This window comes from Orcinus orca, chromosome 5, assembly GCF_937001465.1.
Source record: "Orcinus orca chromosome 5, mOrcOrc1.1, whole genome shotgun sequence".
NCBI lineage: Eukaryota > Metazoa > Chordata > Mammalia > Artiodactyla > Delphinidae > Orcinus > Orcinus orca.
In genome coordinates this window covers 90,618,935-90,639,553 of record NC_064563.1, presented here as the reverse complement: position 1 = coordinate 90,639,553, position 20,619 = coordinate 90,618,935, and the positions used below count along the sequence as shown (strand labels likewise).

The 20,619-nt window shown below is 41.4% G+C and overlaps 1 protein-coding gene across 3 annotated transcripts; it reads right to left on the bottom strand.

Annotated features, from left to right (window-relative positions):
- Nucleotides 1-158: 158 nt before the first annotated feature.
- GCSAM (germinal center associated signaling and motility) lies at nt 159-15,231 on the bottom strand. Of its 3 annotated transcripts, none has more exons than XM_033432170.2 (5): nt 15,097-15,231; nt 9,922-9,966; nt 8,550-8,596; nt 2,465-2,493; nt 159-1,591 (listed from the first exon to the last, which is right to left on the bottom strand). In XM_033432170.2, exons 1-5 carry the CDS (start codon nt 15,123-15,125, stop codon nt 1,322-1,324), a joined length of 420 nt encoding a protein of 139 aa, XP_033288061.1. In that variant the 5' UTR covers nt 15,126-15,231; the 3' UTR covers nt 159-1,321. The 3 variants fall into 3 exon arrangements, 2 of the variants coding, with proteins under 2 accessions (XP_033288061.1, XP_033288062.1); XM_033432171.2 differs by having other exon boundaries at nt 159-1,588; nt 15,097-15,228; XR_007477592.1 differs by lacking the exon at nt 15,097-15,231 and having other exon boundaries at nt 1,491-1,588; nt 2,465-8,916; nt 8,967-10,705.
- Between the last annotated feature and the right edge of the window lie 5,388 nt (nt 15,232-20,619).

The window sequence follows — 20,619 nt, the reverse complement described above, 5'->3', positions numbered from 1 at the left end:
TAGTTATGATTATTTAAGGAAGGGGTCTGCAAACTTATTTTCTGAAAAGGGCCCCCAAATAAATATTTTTGGTTTTGCAGGACCTACAGTGTGCATCACAACCTTTCAACTCTCCTGAGGTTGAGAAGCCACAGACAAATGAGCCATAGACAAATGAGCGGGCTGTGGGCCAGTGACGTTTTATTTACCAAAACAGCGAGTCGGCCACATTTGGCCTGTGGGCCATAGTGTGCTGACCCCTGTTTTAGGGGATAGGCATAATTGTAGAAACACTAAAAGAAAGATAAGGGAAAATAAATAATTGGGGCGTAGGGAGAAATGCTCATTAGAGAAGAGGGGTGTGTGTGTGTGTGTGATTTTTCCAGTGTGGACACTATTCATAGTTTATACGTGGCATATTATTTAACACATACATATACCCTGTAGTAGAGGCCGTTCTATGTAGTATATTGGAAGAGCACTGAATTGGAAGCCAGGAAATCAGGCTCTAGGTAAAGTTCTGCCAGTCACTTGAAATGTTGCATTGAGCTAGTTATCCTCTTTGAGCCAGAAAAAATAATGGGATTAAAGGATCTCCAATGATCTACCCTATCCTTCTCTGATGCTATGATTTTCCTAAGATTTCTAGGGAGAAATACAAAGTTAAAAAATATGGATTAAAAATATATAAAAACTTGGCCTGGAACTTACTAATTCAACCCATGTAACCAACCACACCACCAGAGCCAATGAGTCAAAGGACGCTCTGCGAAGGACACTGCTTAGAGGTGTGGAGTAAGAGGAACGCCACAGGTGCCCACCCGGAAGGCTATGAGTGAGGAGCTGGGTCTACACACATGTGTGGAATGAGGACTCCCCTTTGGGTGCACTTACTATGATGGGTGAAGCTTCCCTGTGACTTCAGAGGACAGTCGTGTGGACATTTTATAGGAAGAACCTGAACAGAGGAGCAGGGGACGAGGGAGTTCTTCCCACCACTGAGTAGAATGGCCCATTTCTTAAAGCCACTTAGAACCAAAGATGGTCACTTCCTTCTCAAAGAGTGGGTGTTTGGGATAGTTGGTTGATCTTTGGATGTTGGACATTGAGAAGGATCTAGGAGGCCCTGAGGCTTGCAAACTACATTCTCCAGTGACCCCTATAGAAAGGGCCGTTGTGTGTGTGTTGAGGGGCAGATAAGCTGAAAGGGCTTTGTGCCCCATGCCTGTTTCAACCAGAGCTCCCCAACCCTGGCTTTTATTTGCTGGTATTAAGTGCTGATCCAATCACTTCATTAGAAATGAGAAGATTGAGCCTGAGAAGGGGGCGTAAGTGGATGTGGCTATATCAGGGAGTCAGAGAAGATTCTACTGGGCATGAGAAGTTTATATTCATCTTCTGGGGAGGACGGACGCCTAGGGGCGGAAGGCACACGAAGAAGCGAATACTCAGTCCCGTCTCCGCCCAGCGACTCTCTGGGTCTCTCAGCCTTGAAGGAAACGTTCTCATAGCACTCCTCAGCAGCGTTCCCTGATGGCCTTTTCCCGAGGACGCTGTGGTTGATGAGGGTGTAGCACAGATCCTCCGAGGAGCCCTGGTCAGCATTCTCCTCCTGGTCAAAGGACAGCCATCATCAAGACCTGGCCTCTTGCCATTCCCTTTATACTTCGTCTCAACAGAGGTTCAGCCTGGGGCAAAGTCTGTCATACACGGCCGCTTCCCTTCCATCTCCTGTGTCTGGTTTTCCTAAATGGCTGCCCCAGCCCAACCACTAGCCCAAGCTGCCAGAGTTCTCATGCTGCTCAGAGAACTCAGCCTACTCAGGCATGCATTCTCTGCCCCACGTCCCAGAGTGACCCCAGACCACACTATGTAATTCCCAAAGTCTCGGGACCCTAAGGCTTCTCATTCTTATATAAGAGAACAATCTGAAGACACCTTAAAGTGCTTGGGTTATGGTGTTTAACCACCCATTCTAGAGATATCTGCATTATTAAAAAGACTCATTCAGTGAAATCTCAGGAGATAAAAAGCAAAACAGCAAGGTACAGGAGAAAGAGCATGGATTTGGCAGTGAGACTTGTTTTTGAATCATGCCCCTGCCATCTTGTCGGCTGTCCGGCTTTGAGGGAACATCACTTAATGTCTCAGTTTTCTCATCTGTAAAATGGGTAGGAAAATAATAGTACAAATCTTACAGGGTTGTTGTGACAGTTACATGAGCTGATGCATGTGAAGCGCTCAGCCCACTGCATGGCATGAACCAAGTACTCAAAAAATATTAGTTCCTTTCAATAAATTGTACAACAGAGATGGCTGTTGCTTCTGCCGTCAGGCTCTGCATATGTCCCTGGGCTCACAAGCACTGGTGTCTAAAGAATTCAATATTAAGGTCAGAAGGGGTGTTGGAGGTCTTCTCCTGCTGTCTGAGGTATCTGCATTTCTACTGTCATCTCAGAAAAAGTCTCAGAAATGTTTGCATTACCTGGATGGGAGCAGATGATGTTTCTTCACCTGGAGAAAGAAAACACACTTAATGAATTTCAGGTCATGGGGAGATTTCTGGGAGGGGAGGAGAGGAACACTGAAAGAGAAGCAACCAGAGAATCAAGGAACAGCAGGGGTAGTCTTCCTCAGGCTAGCCTGATCTTCAGCTCCCTGGGGAGTGACAGGGCCATCCAGACAAGAAACAGCCAGAGCTGTGCTGAGATGCTGAGTGGACGGAAACACATTCAGTGGGTCTTTGGATAGGAAATCACACTTCCCTCCCTTCCTCACTCCTTTCCTTCTCTGTCCTTCCTTCCCTAAAATTTGTTGCATGTCTACCCTGTACCAGGAACTGGAGAGACAAAGAAGAATCAGACAGTCCCTGTCCTCAAGGGGCTCACAGGCAAGCATAGGAGGCAGACAAGGACCTAAGGGAGATCCACAATGCAGAGGAAAGCTGTCGTTTCTACTGTAGGTGACAGGGGATGATGACAGTGTGGAAGCTGGTGCTCAGGGAAAGCTTTACAGAGAAAGAAACTCTTAAACTGAACATTCCCAGTTTTGAGACTGCTGGCAGAAACAAACATAAGCAGACCAATTTTTCAAAAGCCAGTGTACTTAAAACCAGCTGGCTCTGGCCACTCAGTAAAGAGGCAAACACACTAGCTGAATAAGCAAACATGAGAATTCACAAAGAAGCCTCAGGATATCACCCTACTTGGGAGGTGGTTGTGCTGATGCAGGCCACCTTGCTGTGTAAAGATTTATATTCCCTCAGTACTGACATTCCAGATTCTCGCATCTCTGTAAATTCCCCTGGCTATCTAGGACTTCTGTGACTATCACTGCAAGAAAAGGGTCTGTGGGGATCCAAGATGGTGGCTTAGGAAGACCCTACAATCAGCACCTCCCATGGACACACCAAATCTACACCTACATATAGAGCAATTCTTTCTGAAGAAGAACTGAGGGCTGACTGAACAGCTTTGCACAATAAATGACAGAAGGACCAAACAAAGATGGGTAGGAGAGATGGTATGGACAGGAACCCCGTCCTTGATACAGCAACCTGCAGGAAGGAGGGGTATCACTGAGGGGCCCATGTGTACATTTGCCTCCACCCCCGGGGGGGCACAGCAATAAGAATAGCGGTTTAAAAGGCACCTAGACTCTGTGTGAAGAAATCCATTTACTACCCCTAGAGCATCTGCCAAATGGGCAGGCAACTACTGGCACACTCCTCACGTTCAAAGGCACTGGAGAGCACCATTTTTTGCATTCCTCCTTCACCTTGATAGCACAGATGGGAACATAGTCCAGGTGCTTCAGCCAGGCTGCCAAGATTGCCCCTGCAGGCTCCAGGCCCACAGAAGCTCCAGCCACCCCCCAAAAGCAACACCAGGGGGGTGCACTCTGGCTCTCCACCCCCAACTCCTACCCCAGCTCCAGCCATCCCACCAAAGCTGCCCAGCACATACAGTCTACACAGAGGCTACTCCTGCACAAGGCCATGACTGCAAGACTGGAAGAGGTAGCTGTTTTGACTAATTCATAGAAACAAGCACAGGAAATCAAACAAAATGAGGAGACAGAGGAATGTTCCAAGTGATAGAACAAAATCACCCCCCAGGTACAAACCCTAATGAAATGAAGATAAGTCATTTACCTGATAGAGTTCAAAATAATGATCATAAAGATGCTGACAAACTCAGGAGAAGAATGGAGGAACACAGTGAAAACCTCCAGAGGGAATTAGAAAATGTAAGAAAGAAAACCAATCGGAGATGAAGAATACTATGACTGGAATGAAAAATACACTAGAGGGAATCAACAACAGATTAGATGATACAGAGGAAAGGATCAGTGATCGGAAGACCGAAGAGTGGAAATCACCCAATCAGAACAGCAACAGGGAAAAAGAATTTTTTAAAATGAGGATAGTTTTAAGGAATCTCTGGGAAAAACATCAAGCAAACTAACATTCACATTATAGGGGTCCCTGAAGGAGAAGAGTGAGAGAAAGAGGCAGAAAATGTATTTAAAAAAATAATGGCTGAAAACTTCCCTAATCTGGGGAAGGAAACAGATATCCATGTCCAGGAAGCAACAAGATGAACCCAAAGAGATCCACACCAAGACATATCATAATTAAAATGGCAAAAGTTAAAGAGATAAAAGGCAGCAAGAAAAAAACAAGTCATATCAAGGGAGCTCTTATAAGACTATGAGCTGATTTTTTAGCAGAAACTTTGCAGGCCAGAGGGGAGTGGCATGATATATTTAAAGTGCTGAAAGGAAAAACCTGAACAACCCAAGAAAACTCTACCCAGCAAGGTTATTATTCAGAATTGAAGGAGAGGTAAAATTTCCCAGACAAGCAAAAACTAAAGGAGTTTATCACCACTAGACTGGCCTTACAGGAAATGTTTAAGAGTCTTCTTTAAGCAGAAAAGAAAAGATTATAACTAAAAATAAGACACTATACGAAAGAAAATATCTCACTGGTAAAGGCAAATATATATTAAAGCCAGTGGAACAGCCGCTTAAGAAGCTAGTATGAAGGTTAAAAGACCAAAGTAGTAAAATCGACTGTAACTACAATAAAGAAGTTAAGGGATACACAGAATAAAAATGTGAAATATGATGACAATAACATAAACATAGGTGGGGAGCAGTAAAAATGTAGTGCTTTTAGGATGCATTCAAACAAGTAACTATCAGCTTAAAACTAACGATATATATATATATATATATATAGAGAGAGAGAGAGAGAGAGAGAGACACACACAAACAATCACAAGAGACAACTACAAGTAAGCCAACAAACTGGACAATCTAGAAGAGATGGATAATTCCTAGAAACATCCAATTTTCCAAGACTGATTCAGAAAGAAATAGAAAAAATGAACAGACCAATTACTAGTATCAGTAGAATCAGTAATCAAAAAACTCCCAACAAACAAAAGGTTGGGGTGAAACGGCTTCACAGGTGAATTCTACCAAACATTTAAAGAAGAGTTAATACCTAGTCTTCTCAAACTCTTCTAAAATATTGAATGCTTCCACGCTCATTTTACAAGGCCTGCATTACCCTGATACCAAAACCAGACAGACACCACAGAAAAAAAAAAAGGTACAGGCCAATATCCCTGATGAACTGAGATGCAAAAATCCTCAACAAAATATTAACAAACCAAATTCAACAATACATCAAAAGGATCATACACTGTGGTCAAGTAGAATTTTATTCCAGGGATGCAAGGATAATTCAATATCCACAAATCAATCAATGTGATAGACCACATTAACAAAATGAAGGATAAATATCATATGATCACCTCAATAGATGCAGACAAAGCATTTGACAAAAGTTAACATCTATTTATGATAAAAACTCTCAACAAACTGAATATAGAGGGAATATACCTCAGCATAAAGGCCATATACATCAAGCTCACAGCAACATCATGCTTGATGAGAAGCTGAAATCTTTTCCTTTAAGATCAGAAACAAGACAAGTATGCCCAACACTTACCACTTTTATTCAACATAATATTGGAAGTCTAGCCTCAGCAACCAGACAAGAAAAAGAGATAAAGGTCATGCAAATTAGAAGGGAAAAAGTAAAACTATCACTCTTTGCAGATGATATAATACTATATATAGAAAACCCTAGGGCTTCCCTGGTGGCGCAGTGGTTGAGAGTCCGCCTACCGATGCAGGGCTCACGGGTTCGTGCCCCGGTCCGGGAAGGTCCCACATGCCGTGGAGCGGCTGGGCCCATGAGCCGTGGCCGCTGAGCCTGTGCGTCCGGAGCCTGTGCTCCGCAACGGGAGAGGCCACAACAGTGAGAGGCCCGCGTACCGCAAAAAAAAAAAAAAAAAAAACTATTAGAACTAATAAATTCAGTAAAGTTGCAGGATACAAAATTAACATACAGAAATCTGTTGCATTTCTATACATTAGTAACAAACTATCAGAAAGAGAAATCAAGAAAACAATCCTATGTACAATTGTATCAAAAAGAATAAAATACCTAGAATAAATCTAACCCAGGAGGTAAAAGACTTGTACTCTGAAAACTATGAGACATAGATGAAAGAAACTGAAGACCATGCACAAAAATTGGAAAGATATACTGTGCTCATGGATTTGAAAAACTAATACTGTTTTTCACAGAACTTGAATAAATGATCCTAAAGTTGGTATGAAACCTCAAAAGATGCAGAAGAGCTGAGCAGTCTTGAGAAAAGCAAAGCAAAGCTGGAGGTATCATGCTTGGTGATTTCAAACTATATTACACTACTGTAGTATGCTATTACTATAGTAGTACTATGGTACAAATACTCTACTACTATACTGGATATTATTAAAAAGACAACAAATAACAACTGTTGTCAAGGATGTGGAGAAATGGGAATTTTTTGCACTGTTGGTGGGACTGTAAAATGCTTCAACCTCTATGGAAAACAGTGTGGAGTTTCCTCAAAAAATTAAATATACAACTACCATACGATCCAGCAATTCCACTTCTGAGTATTGATCTGAAGAAAACAAAAGAACGAATTTGAAAAGATATATGCACCCCAATGTTCATTGCAGCATTACTTACAACAGCCAATACAGGGAAGCAACCTAAGTGTCCCTCAGTAGATGAATGGGTAAAGAAGATGTGGTATATATATATACAATGAAATATTACTCAGCCATAAAGAGAATGAAATCTTGCCATTTGCAGCAACATGGATGAATCTAGAGGGTATTATGCTGAGTGAAATAAGTCAGACAGAGAAAGACAGATATCATATGATTGCACTTATATGTAGAATCTAAAAAGCAAAACAAACGAACAAACATAACAAAACAGAAACAGACTCATAGATACTGAGGAGAAACTGGTGGTTACCAGAGGGGAGGGGGCAGGGGTGTGAGTTAATAGTTGACGGAGATTAAGAGGTACAAACATCCAGTTATAAAATAAATAAGTCATGAGAACATAGTATGCAGTATAGGGAATATTGTGAATAGTACTATAATAATTTTGTATGGTGATGGTATATTATATATATGTGATATATATGGTATATATATCAAATCACTACGTTGTGCACCTGAAACTAGTGTAACGTTATATGTCAATAACTTCAATAAAATTTAAAAAAAAACTAGAAGGGTCTGTGAGTTTCGGCATTAGAGGTCTTATTTCTACCATTAGAGGTCTATTTCTATTTCTGTTTCGCTGTGATGCAGATTGGGGTTTCCTGCGCCCACAATTCCCCTGGGTGAAAAGTCTAGGGGTGGGAGGGCTGTATGATATTTTTACACACCAGTAGGGCTCGTTTTTCAGAGTCAGAGTGAATGAACCAGGCTCTCCTCTTTAAACCCAGGAAGGCAAAGGCAAAACTCATTTGTTTTTCTTCTTTAGAAACGTTGTGGCCTGTCCTCAGGCCTGTACTTCCTTTGCTTCTCCCCTTACACGTGACACTCTTCACCACTCTCTCCTTCAAATGCTTTTCTTTCCTTAACTTTAGCCCTGTTCAGTCACCAGAGACCATTGCATCAGCCTCCTAAGTGGTCTTCCAGCATCCGCTCTTGTCACTCCTTCCTATAATCTGTTCTCTGCACAGCAAACTGGGTGATGTCTTTAATGCAAATGTGGTCATACTTGGCCCTTGCTTAAAGCCTTTCAGTGCCTCCTGTAGCTCTCAAGACAAAAACCCTAACCCTAAACTTGACCCCAAGGCCCTGCCCCTCCTCTGTGCTCTCTGTGTCCACACTGGCCTCATTGCAGTTCCTTACATGTGCCTCACACCGCCACCTTTTGCTTTTATTGTTCCCTTTTAACTCCTTCAGCCTGCAGACCTCGGGAAATAACAGAAGGCTATGGAGTTCGATAAGCCCATTCTTGCCTCAATGAGCTCCCAATTTAGTGGAGAAAAAGAGACTTGCAATTGAACAAATTGCAGCAAATGTGTGAGTGTTATACTAGAAATACGCCCAAGGAGCTTTGGGAGCAGAGGGAAGGGGCAGCTTGGAAACCTAAGTCTGTCAAAAGTAAAAATGATGTGAAAGCAATGACTTACTTTGCTTTGGGGAGTCTTGTCTCACTTTAAAAATGTGCATTTTTTTCCTATAAAAGAGAAGGAAAAGAAATCGGTTGTTTTAATATTCAGAAACTCTCAAAGGGAGTTACACTCAACTATGAAAACTTATGCTTAACTCATTTGTTAAAGTTATAAGCCTCTTATAATACCGCCTTCAGCCAGAGAACTAAGAGGGTAGGAAAAAGAAAAAATCAAAGATAAGATCGAATAGAAATCTACTCCTTTGCATTTCTCTCTCTCCCTTTTTCTCCTTCCTCCTCCTTTTTCTGAGGCTGGTATGGAATTGATTTATAGATGGAGAACTATGGTTATGTTATATATAATTTTTTTTTTTTTTTATTGGCTGCTTTGGGTCTTCGTTGCTGTGCGCGGGCTTTCTCTAGTTGCGGTGAGCACCGGCTACTCTTCGTTGCGGTGCGCGGGCTTCTCACTGCGATGGCTTCTCTTGTTGCGGAGCACGGGCTCTAGAGCGCAGGCTCAATAGTTGTGGTGCACGGGCTTAGTTGCTCTACGGCATGTGGAGTCTTCCAGGACCAGGGCTTGAACCCGTGTCCCCTGCATTGGCAGGTGGATTCTTAACCACTGCACCACCAGGGCAGTCCCCTCTACATAACTTTTTGGAGAGTTTTTTTTCTGACAAAATTTCAATTTCTTTTATATCAAGGAGCCATTGTTATAGCCAATCCCAACCTCAATCCCAATCTATGATATCCAAACAAACAAGCAAGCGAGCAATCAAACACCTCCCGTGTGAGCACAGAGGTGACTGCACTGTACTGATGACCCTTGGAAAAACACATTCTAACTATAATGGCAGCCAGTTATCCTCACAGGAGACAAGGACAGCATCTGCTCTAAGGAGAATGACCATATGTCCTGGTTTACACAGACAGTTTAGTTAACGTTGTTATCAATCATTTAGTGACACTTAACTATTTTTAGCCTCCTTTTCACTCGCAAAAGTTTCCCAGTTTGGACAATGAATTATATGGTCACCCTGGCTATACGTTCTCTGTGCAAGGGACGGAAATGCATGCTTCTGTCCCAGGTAGACGCTGGGATGTGCAGTGTGATTAAGGGGCCTTTCTCTACATTGATGGCCAGTTTCATCCTTGCTTCTGAGGCTTTCCCGTTTGAAGAGTGTGTAACCACCCATGAGACTATTGTTCCTGTTTCTCACCAAACTCGAAGCATCACTTCCCTGACTGACTCTCAGATGATGGTGCCTGGGCTAGTGCCCAGCTTCCACTGTGGCCACAGACAGTGGGTAATTCACAGGTAACTTACAGCAAATACCACATTGAAACTACACTTATAGGGAAATAACCCCTGAAAACAGTTCTCCACTCACCACGGAAGGCAGAAACACCCGTCAGCGATGTGGCAGTCCCAGCATCTAAAATACCCAAGAGATGACACAAATCACAAGTTTAGTTTCTGCACCTTTGTTAGGGTGACTCTCTTCCCTTTGTCATTTCTGTAAAAACCCTTTTTTTTTTTTCTCCCCCAAGAGAATATTCATTCTAGGTGACTTGGACACATCTGTCATACTAGAATGGCTTCGTCCTCCCAGGACATTAACTGGACCTTTGGAAATATGACATTATCAACTCCTAATCAGAGAAGGAACTTTCTGCTGTGTTCCCAGCAAAGAAAAATAGGCTTGCTTATCTCCAATTCCAGCGATTTATGTGGCCTCTTGTGATGAAGGACACACAGAGTTATCTCCAGGAGATCAAAGTAAAAGTGTGTGGACATTTGAGAAATTTCTTCTAGGCACCGATTAGGCAATATTTACACAGGATCCCACTGCACTCTGAATTTCTCCTATTTACACTCTATTATAATTTTCTGCTCACTTGTCTATATCCTACACTAGAAGGTGAGTTTCACAAGATTGGAGACCGTATTTGTCTGTTCATCATGGTATAGATTACCAGCATATGCCACAGTGTCTGGCACATAGTAAATATATTTTCAATAAGTATTTGATAAATGAAGGAGTGGCTAAGAACAGAGCAACTCTAACTGGCTCAGATCATCAGATCTGCCTTATTGACCTCAAGGTATAGCTATATAAACAGGACTTGTTATCTCTTTAATGGCAGAAAGGCTCAGGGTCTCTCTGCAATCAGACATTGAGGCTAAGTCTGGGCATCTTTCTGAACTGAGGCATGGTTAACTACCTACACGGTTGACTGGGAAAGGCCTTTATAAAGTACTGCATGTACCAGTAACACTATGCAAAAATGTTTGGAAAACACAAAAATATCTCCCCCAGTGAGATTTTTCATGGAGTTCTCTTGGAAAGGACAGTGGAAGAGAGGCTACTGCACTTGAGCTTGGCTGTGGGCACCAGCGTGCTGAGTCTTCTGACAGCTTCTGGGGTCTGTGTACCATTAGAGCCTTTGGGGCTGAGAGGTATGGCTGTAGTTCTTCCTCCTTTTCAGGCTTCGTTCAGGGTCCTTTAGCCTATTTGCTTATATCTCCTATTTCTGCCATTAAAGAAACACCGGAAGGAAACCACTAAATCACACTCACGCTAAGAAATCAGGTTCGCTGAGGAGATATAGGAGTGAGATGAAAGGAGATGATTAATTTTTCATTACTGGATCAATATCTCTGGACTCCCTGAGCCACAGTTTCTTTATGTATAAAATGAGGATACTTATACCGCTTACTTCATGGAGTTGTAAGGGTCACGTAAAGTTAAATATGCTCAAAAGCTATTTTCAAACTAATTCCCCCAGTCAACTTTTCTGCAATATATTCTTGCATTTCAGTTTGGAGTTTTGGTCTGGGGTAGGTTCAGGCTATGTGCCAGCAATTCCAGGTTTCTGTCTCTTACACAAAGCTTCCCTGGCTCCAGTCTGCCCAGTGTTCTCCCTTCTTCTAATGCCCATGGCCCTTCCAGTCTGTTTCATCCTTTGGACTGTATACTTTAACCTACACACCAAATATTTGATCCTTAATTTGCAGCAAAGAAAAGCACCCTGTTGGGGGGGATGCCTGTGTAGCCTTTGGCTGTGTAGCTGCTTTTTAACTGATACTCTTTCAAAAACTTCTCCTGAAACCATGGGGAAAGTGTAGATAACTCTTCAAGCCACGGAACAACCGACTTTGCCACACTTCGGGATTCTTGGATTCAGGGACGCTCGTTCCATATTTTAGCGATTCCCTGACACTCGAAAGGCCTGGTCAGAAAGGATCGATGAGGAAGACTTTGTTTAAGAGCATCGGGGTAATCACAAGTGTCTCTCTGCACAGCCCTTTCAACAATTGTAGCCGTGTGGAGGATGTGGTTACCTCAGAAATAGAAACTCAGAGCTTAAAGTGAAATGGCCAGGATGGAGCTGGAGCAGAAAGGTACATGAAATTGACAGACAAAGAGACAACAGGAAATAAGGGTCTTCTTTCCAGCTGCCAGGAGTTACACTAGATTCCTAGCAAAATGGCACATCTTCTGTCCAAGGTTTCAGAGTGTTTCTGTCTTGTCTTCACGTTTACTATCATTACAACTGCTGCTGCGTCTAAGCAGGGTCCTCTGTTGGGGCGTATGTGAAGTCCAGGACCTGACAGACTTCATTCCTCACAGGCAAAGCCTGGGAGAAGTTTTGTTGGATTTGCTCTCACCTGGATGTTCTCTGTGTGGGGCTTTGATTTCTCAGATTCCAGGGTGTCTCTTGAGAGATCTGCTGCCACCCAAACCTCAACATATCAAGAATGAGCTAAGTCTTTCCTTTCCAGGCTTCCCACCTTGCTTGATACTTTTTCCAGCTTTCTTCATTTCTGCTATTTGTGTGTAACCCCAGAATTGCCTCGGCTTCCTCTTGTTGCCCTCCCATCTGTTAATACGCCCTTCTAAAGCATATACCTCAGTCTGTCCTTGATTTGACCTCCCCTCCATTGCCATAGAACAGCCCTCGCAACGTTCTCCAGCAACTGCCGTACACCACCAGGCCCCAATCATTTGTTCCCAAATGTCCAGACAGCCTCATGACAACTGCAAGAATATCAGTGTACAGAGAGGCTTATCCGCTCTATGCAGTTTCAGGGACTGTCCACAGGAACCGAGAAGGGCACTGGCCTTGTCTCATGTAAATTGCAATTTTCACAGAAAGCACCAAGGCAGAGAACATGGGATAAAAGGGAAGGAAAGAATTAAATAAAGAAAATAAATTGGCTCATTGTTTGGGTTTCTGTATAACTCTCTTTTTATTTGTGGGGAGTTTAGGGTATAGAGAAAAAGAAACTAAAAATTAAACACAATTTACTATGTGCTTACTATATATATATATATATATATATATATATATATACACATATATATATGCACACACACTATAAATGCTACTTACTATTATATATATATTACTTACTATACATACTACTTCCTAAATGTAAATAACATATACATTTTCTATGTTATATTTCACTTAATCTCAGAATAAATCCATGAGGTAGGTATTATGGTTCTATGTCTTACCCATGAAGAAATTGAGGTTAAAAAATTTATGCAACTTGTCTGAGGACAAGTGGGAGAAGCTGAGTTTGCTTCTGGCAGATTCATCCTCTGAAACTCTGAGCTCCTTTCATGAAGGAAATCGGTGCCGTTCTGCCTGATGGTGGGAATTTCCCTGCTTTTTGTAACAAATTTGATCTGGAGAGACATGGTGGAGTGTGCTGACTGGATGATAACCAGGTGGTGAAGGTGAAGTTGAAAATAAGATCCAAGTAAATATAAGACTTTTGAGTATAGTAAGGAAGACATTTTAAGTCAGCATAGAAATGAAGATGCTCAGCTGAGTAATTATATAGAAAAATATGTATTTCTATCTGACACCATATAATGAATGTATGATGCTAAATGTAAAGCAATAAATCTATGAAAATTATACTGTGGATTTGTCTTATTTTGGGATGGGGAAATAATTTTAAGCGTAAATGATACATGAAGGAGAAACCAAAAAGCTTTCTAGATTTAATTCAATTATGTTTAAATATATAAGAAAAACATAAAAATTCTGTATGGGACAAGACACTCAGATTGGACAAAAATCTTTTTGGTAATATTTATGAGAAAGGGCTAATTTCTTCAAAGTAAAAATAGCTTTTACAATAAATAAAACAAAGTAGACCGAAATCCAAAACAAAAGCGGGCAAAAGGCATATTAGCTCTTCACAGATGAAAAAATACACATCTCTGATATAGACAGTAAAATAAAAATAATGCTTCTAATGTTATAAATAGTTATAACTGTGATTTCCCAGTTTATTTTCTTATTTATACTTTATTTATTCTCCAATTTCTTTTACAACTAACATGTATTAATGTCACAATCCTTCACTGCCTCACTAAAGTTCTAAAATACAAAATTACAAATGTAACATCAATCATAACTTTCTCAGTCACATCATACCTGTATTTTGTTTTATTTTTCTTTTCAAGACAGTATTTATTTAGGTTTCCAGTCATTCATTTGGTGTTTATTGAGTGCCTACTATATGCCAGAAACAATGTTAGGAAACAGAAATTCAAAGATGAATAAGAAACAGTCTCTACTTTTGAGGACCTCACATCTAGACATAAAAATAGGGACTTATAATCTGATAGAAGAATGCTAGAGTTTCAGAATGAAGGCTGTGAGGATCTGAGGAGGAGAAGTCGCAGACAACACTGACCCTCAGGGAGGGCCGGGAGACATTCCTCGGGTTCACCAAGCCTCCTTTTGGCAGGTGGCTTTTTAGATTCTATGTTCTAGCTCTCAATGGCACGAACTGAGCTCTGGGACACCAAACACAATCCTGTAAAGACCACCCCCCAACTCCCCAGCTAGCTCATTTTCTCCAAACCACCTCACTTTGTACCATAAGGATTCCCTTGTTTTGGGTGGTACTAATTTTTACAATGGCTGCTTTGACATTAATGAAGATGATGGTCCAAAAAAAGAATATCTTCTAATTATTGAACCCTACTCTGTATCAGGTACTATGCTAACATCACACACACTAGAACCCTCCAGCATAGGTATTGTGTTATTATTTCCAGTTATCATGAGGAAACTGAGGCCCAGAAAAGTTAAGCCAAGTTCTCTACCAATTTCAATGACCTCTGCTTACCTGTTGCAGGGAATGTGCACCAGGTAAGGTCTTATGCTATCAGGAAGCTTGCTGTTTATTTCGAACTTTAATAGTGACTAAAAGGGTGGTGGTGTCTTTAACCTCAGAAGAGCATACCCTCCGGGCCCCCAGAAAGTTTTCCATTTCTTAGGGGGTAGTCGATGGCACAGAACTTCCTTGATAAAGTCTTGCCTCTCAGCTGTCCTCCACCAGCTGCTCACTGTGATTCTGGGGAGAAGGCCAACCTATAAGGAATTGAATGTGTTCTCCGGCACATAGTAGGCACTTCATTCTTGTCAGTCCCTCACCCAATTGCTTTCTCCCCAAGAGCAGACCTCTTTTTCTCTTTCCGGCTACATTGCCCAGACCCATCTCCTCTGCTCCCCATTAGGGAGTCTGGGCTCACCTGTTTTCCCTCAGCAGAGAGTTCCCCATCCTCTCAGTCCTCTTGGTGCCTTCCCCTCGGCTTGCCCTGTGTTCTGACAAGCGCTGCTCCTGACTTAGAGACAGGGCTGCGCTGCTCAGCCACCAGGGCAGAGAGAGCTGAGAGGAGAGTATCCCTTTGCAGAGGAGAGGAGGAGCCCGGGGGGAGGAGATTCAGAAGTGCACACATGCACAACTTCCTAAAATGTCAAGAGGCTGAACCAACTGGGTTATTGCCCTTAACCAGAAGTCGTTAGTCAATGAGAGTTTTGAACAAATGGGGAAGCCCCATCTGCAATTGTAAACAGGCCATGGGGGTTTTTCACCTCAGATGCCTGAACTTACTAAAGCACTTTGTAGTCCAAGAAACATCAGACGGGGGGAACTTTGTTTTAAAACAAAAAAGCTTAAAAATCAAGCCATAGACCAGTAGAAAATATTAGCAAAACATACATCTGGTAAAAAGATTTTTATCCAAAGTGTGTAAAGAACTCTCAAAACTTACTAAGAATAGAACAAACATCAAATAACAAAATAGGCAAAATATTTGAACAGATATTTCATCAAAGAAAATATGTGGATGGCAAACAAATTCATGAAAAGATGCTCAACACCATAGTCATTAGGGGTGTAATAATATAAATCAAAACTACAACGCAATGCTTTTGCACATCTATTAGAATGGATAACATTGAAAACAAAAACAAACACTGATGGGCTTCCCTGGTGGCGCAGTGGTTGAGAATCTGCCTGCTAATGCAAGGGGACACAGGTTTGAGCCCTGCTCTGGGAGGATCCCACATGCCGCGGAGTGGCTGGGCCCTTGAGCCACAACTACTGAGCCTGCGCATCTGGAGCCTGTGCTCCACAACAAGAGAGGCCACGATAGTGAGAGGCCTGCGCACCGCGATGAAGAGTGGCCCCGGCTTGCCACAACTGGAGAAAGCCCTTGCACAGAAACGAAGACCCAACACAGCAAAACTAAATAAACTAATTAATAAACTCCTACCCCTAACATCTTCTTAAAAAAAAAATAAATAAATAAATAAAATAAAAACAAAAACTGATAATACCAAGTGCTGACAAGGGAAGTGGAGCATCTAGAAGTCTCACACACTGTTGATGGGAATGCAATATGGTTTAGCCTCTTTGGAAAAGAGTATGGCAGTTTCTTACAAAGTTAAACATAGCCTTACCACACAACCTAGCAACCCCACTCTTAGGCATTTACCCAAGAGAAATAAAAAATTAAGATCTCTAAGAACCTGCATGTGTATGTTTATAGCTGCTTTACTCATCATTGCCAAAAAGCCCCCGAAACAAAACAGAAAAAAATCCCTGGAAATAACCCAGATAATCTCAAGTAGTGAATGGCTAAACAAACTATGTCACATCCACACGATGGGATTCTGCCCAGTAATAAAAAGGAATGGACTACTAATATATACAACAACATAGATGATTCTCAAATGCATTATGCTGAGTGGAAGAATCCAGATTTAATATCTACCTTTTGTGACATTCAGGATGAGGCAAAACTGTAGGGACAGAAAACACATCAGTGGTGGCCAGAGAAGGGGTAGGGGAAGGTTTGATCTTCAAGGATCAGGAGGGAATTTTTTTGTTATTGTTCTGTATCTTGTGGTGGTGGTGACATACATGACTGTATGCATTTCTCATAATTCATAGAGCTGTATATCAAAAAGCATGCATTCTACCATGTGTAAATTATCTCAATAGAAAGAAAGGTTAAATATGAAAGAAATTAACTTAGGGACAGGAATTACAGAATTTTAAAATTATTCTTATAGTTGATGGTTGGTTCAAGTTTGGCCACTCATTTGTTCCTTCATTCCTTCAACAAGTATATGCTGAGCACCTACTGTATGCTGGCCACTGTGGGTTTAGTGGTGAATGAAGCAGATACAGGCCTGCCCTCATGGAGCTCCTTGAAATGAAATGAAACAAAGTGCAAAAGACCTTACTGCTTGTCCTCGAGTAATGGAGAGGTCATACCTGCAACAGGCAGGGCAGCATGGGGAAGCAGCTTAGAAGAAACCATGTTAGAGAAGCTGGGGTACTAGTTGTGCAACACCAGACCCATCACACATCACTCGTGCCCCCGTTGCTGCTCTCCATACATCAGGCTGTCTATGTGGGGGGTTTCCAGGAGCACTTTATGACAAATGGGCTGAGAGGTGGACAACACTTGCCTAGGAGGACAAAGTATTCTGGAGTGAGTAGGGCTTGTGAGAGGGAAAGAAGGGTTATGCCAGTCTAGGAGGGCTCAATGCATGAAGTAAAATATATTATGATTGATAACATTTTAGTGTTGCAAGGGAAAATACAAATGAAAGATAAGAGCCTAATTCTCTCTGTTGAAAATAAGGGCAGAGACTTTTCCCCCTCCCTTTTTTTAGAGCATTTATTTTAGAAAACTTGTAAGTTCTTTCTCTCCATCTTTCAAATACATGTAAATCTTTTAAAAATTGAATAAACAATCCGGAACATTTCCCCCGGAACCTGGGACCCATCTTTTTGAAATGCAATCACAAGGAAGATAAGGCCCTTATGTCCCAGTTTTCCTGGGAGAATAGGAGCCAGACTTCAGCTGACCCCTGGCTCCAAATTTCAAACCTACCTACAGGCAAAAGGATAAGAGGAAAATTTCTCTTTCAAGGACAATCAGCAAACATATTACCAAATGCATTTAGGGTGAATAATGTGTGACAAATAGTGCAGTCAAGTCCTCTTATTTGAGGACTAGACATTGTTTATCTTGAAAAAGTGTATACAATGGATTGTATCTGTTTGGCTACAGAAAAGGGCAAGATTTCTTTGTTTCTGTAATCTCTTTAGCGGATTGCCTATGATTCTCATTACATTCTGGTTTAATGCTTATTCAATAATAAAACTTTCTCTTCCTTCTACTTTTGTGGAGAGATTTTCTGGGGCAGCAGGAGATTGTGCGTTTTTAATTATATTTCTCCAACAGAACCTCCATTCAATTTTTCATTAATCCCTTGGGTAATTTATCCTAGGAAAGATATTAAGATAGCAAATTTTCTTATCTTGGGAATATCTGAAATTCAGGAAACCTTCTCCTCAGTAAGTTAGTTGAACAGTGAAGAAAGAAAATTCTTAACAAAGCATATATAAAAATTAGGGATGTCTACTGCATACAGATCTAAGAAATCTGGGGCTGCCCTAATCTGTTTCTCCCATTCTCCTGTGTCAAAACCACTTCCTTTCCCAAGTTGAATAATTACAATAAATTTTAAGGAATTTCTTCCAAGTTATCTAAAGCTTTCTATTCTGTTGTGGGGAGAAAAAAAACAAAACTAAACTACACTTCCTCTACGCTTCTAGGTTCTTCTGGCTCGTCTAAGAATTAAATCCACAGGAGACAGAGTAACAGGAAAAAAAAACAAATTTAGTTATATACTTACGGGGGCTCCATAAGAATATGAGGCCCAAGGACAAGTTAGGCAGTTGAAGCTAATATGCCTTCTGAGAGCAGAAGAAGGGGTTAGGGACCTGAGACTTCAAAGGGGAGGAAGGTAATTCACATGGAGATGGAGATGTAAATGTTGGATAACAAATGTTTGCTGGGCCATGCAGAGACAACGGGACACAGACAGGACTTTGGGTTCCAGGCTCTGGTGAGCTCCCCATACCACACGTAGCCCGAATTCATTGTAGGTATCTCTGGTGGTAGTGCTCTTCCTGGACCAGGCTCTTTGTCTAAATTCTTTTAGGCAGTTAAGGAGGAGGTGGGTAAAAAGAAAGAGTTCTTGAGCCTTTTGCTTTTTAAAAAAAATCTCCAATCCAAATAATTCTCAAGCTAAAGGGATAGTCTAGGGTGGCAAGTTTTGTTCCCCTACACCATATATAGGGAATCTGAGATAACAGCCAATGGTCTGCCATTTTGTGTGTGAAGAAAGTGGTGTGTGTGTGTGTGTGTGTGTGTGTATGTGTGAGAGAGAGAGTATGAAGGTGTCTTGACACACTGTTATAATAACCTTTCTCTTCCCTATTACTTTCAGGAAAAAATTAAAAATTTACTTTAAAGTCCCTCTCCTCAGTGGCCTCTCTACGTGTTGTACCACCTAGAGGTCAGAAGCAGGGAACCAGAGTTTTTCAGCATCATGGAGGAAAGAAAAAATGGACAAGGGAGTTAGCCAGTGAGTAGGGCAATTGTTGACTCCTCACCAGTATAAATTAAGTTATCCTAGACGTTGGGTAGGGCAGCTTGAGCAAACAGCCTGGACGCTGCCCCAAGGGTGGCTTAATTAGGTCCAGTGTTGAGCAAAGCCTTCTTTGCGTTCAGAGAGTCAACACCATAGGGGTGAGTGTTGGAAATCAACCTTCCATTATAATTTAAGAAAAGGCTGGGGATGGCTCCCTAACTTTCAACTTTGAGTTTTACTCAGGCCATTAGATGGAGAAGCTGAGCTGTGGAAGCGTTAGCTACTGATCATGAAAATTTCTTATGATTGTGTAAGGTAGCAGGAAGGAGCAGGACACGTATAATATGCACATTTATTGCTGTGAAAACAACTCTGGACTAAATAATCTACCTCTGCTCCACCAATGAAAGTCCAGAAATATACACACCCACACAAAGAAGCCAAAATAACAAATCTTTGAATCATACGTTCTCTGTCCTTCTTGGTGCTTACTCCAGTGCCTAATACATATGAGAAATTATATGAATTAAATTCTAAATAAAAGCCTGAATGTTTGTAAGCAGATGACTGTGAAATCAGAGGAAGGTTCAGTTGGAATCTTTAAATTAACTTTCCTATCCTTAGGCATTACTGTAAGAGAGTTAATTACTAATGCAAAGCCTGTTTTGCTATATCTCTAAGATCATAGGATAGTATAATCAGAATAATCATTTTTTGAGAGCTTTCTATAATCTATGTACTGCGTTAAATGTTTTAGGTATAATTTCTTATTGGTTCATGCAAGAATTCTATGGGATAAATACCATTTCCTCTGTATTATGGATGAGGACACTAGGCTTACAGAAGTCAAGGGACTTGCTCAAGACACCCCAGTAGTAATCTAGGATATAAGTGCAAACAGGCCATGCAGTTTATTCATTTTCCTATTCAATGAGTACTTGTAGAAAGATGGCCTTGACTTTGAACTTAGGTCTGTATCACTGCAATGTGTCCAGAAAGGCTGAAACATATTTACATGTCTTGAGTGTGTCATGGCTTCCCAGTTCTTGTGTGGCTTTTGTCAACTAAAAAAAAAAAACAAACAAAAAAAAACACAACATGAGAGCTGTGAGTTTAGTTTTATTTGGAGATTTATTGAGGACTATAGCCTGGGGATAGCTCTGAGGAGCTGCTCTGGAGATGTAAGGAGGGAGGTCAGTACATATGTGATTTTTGGAGAAGGGGTACATGCAGTCAAGCACACATCTCAGTAGAAGGTTGCTGCTAGTCACAAAGAACAGATATCTCTGTTAATGATTTTTCTAAGTACAGGAAGA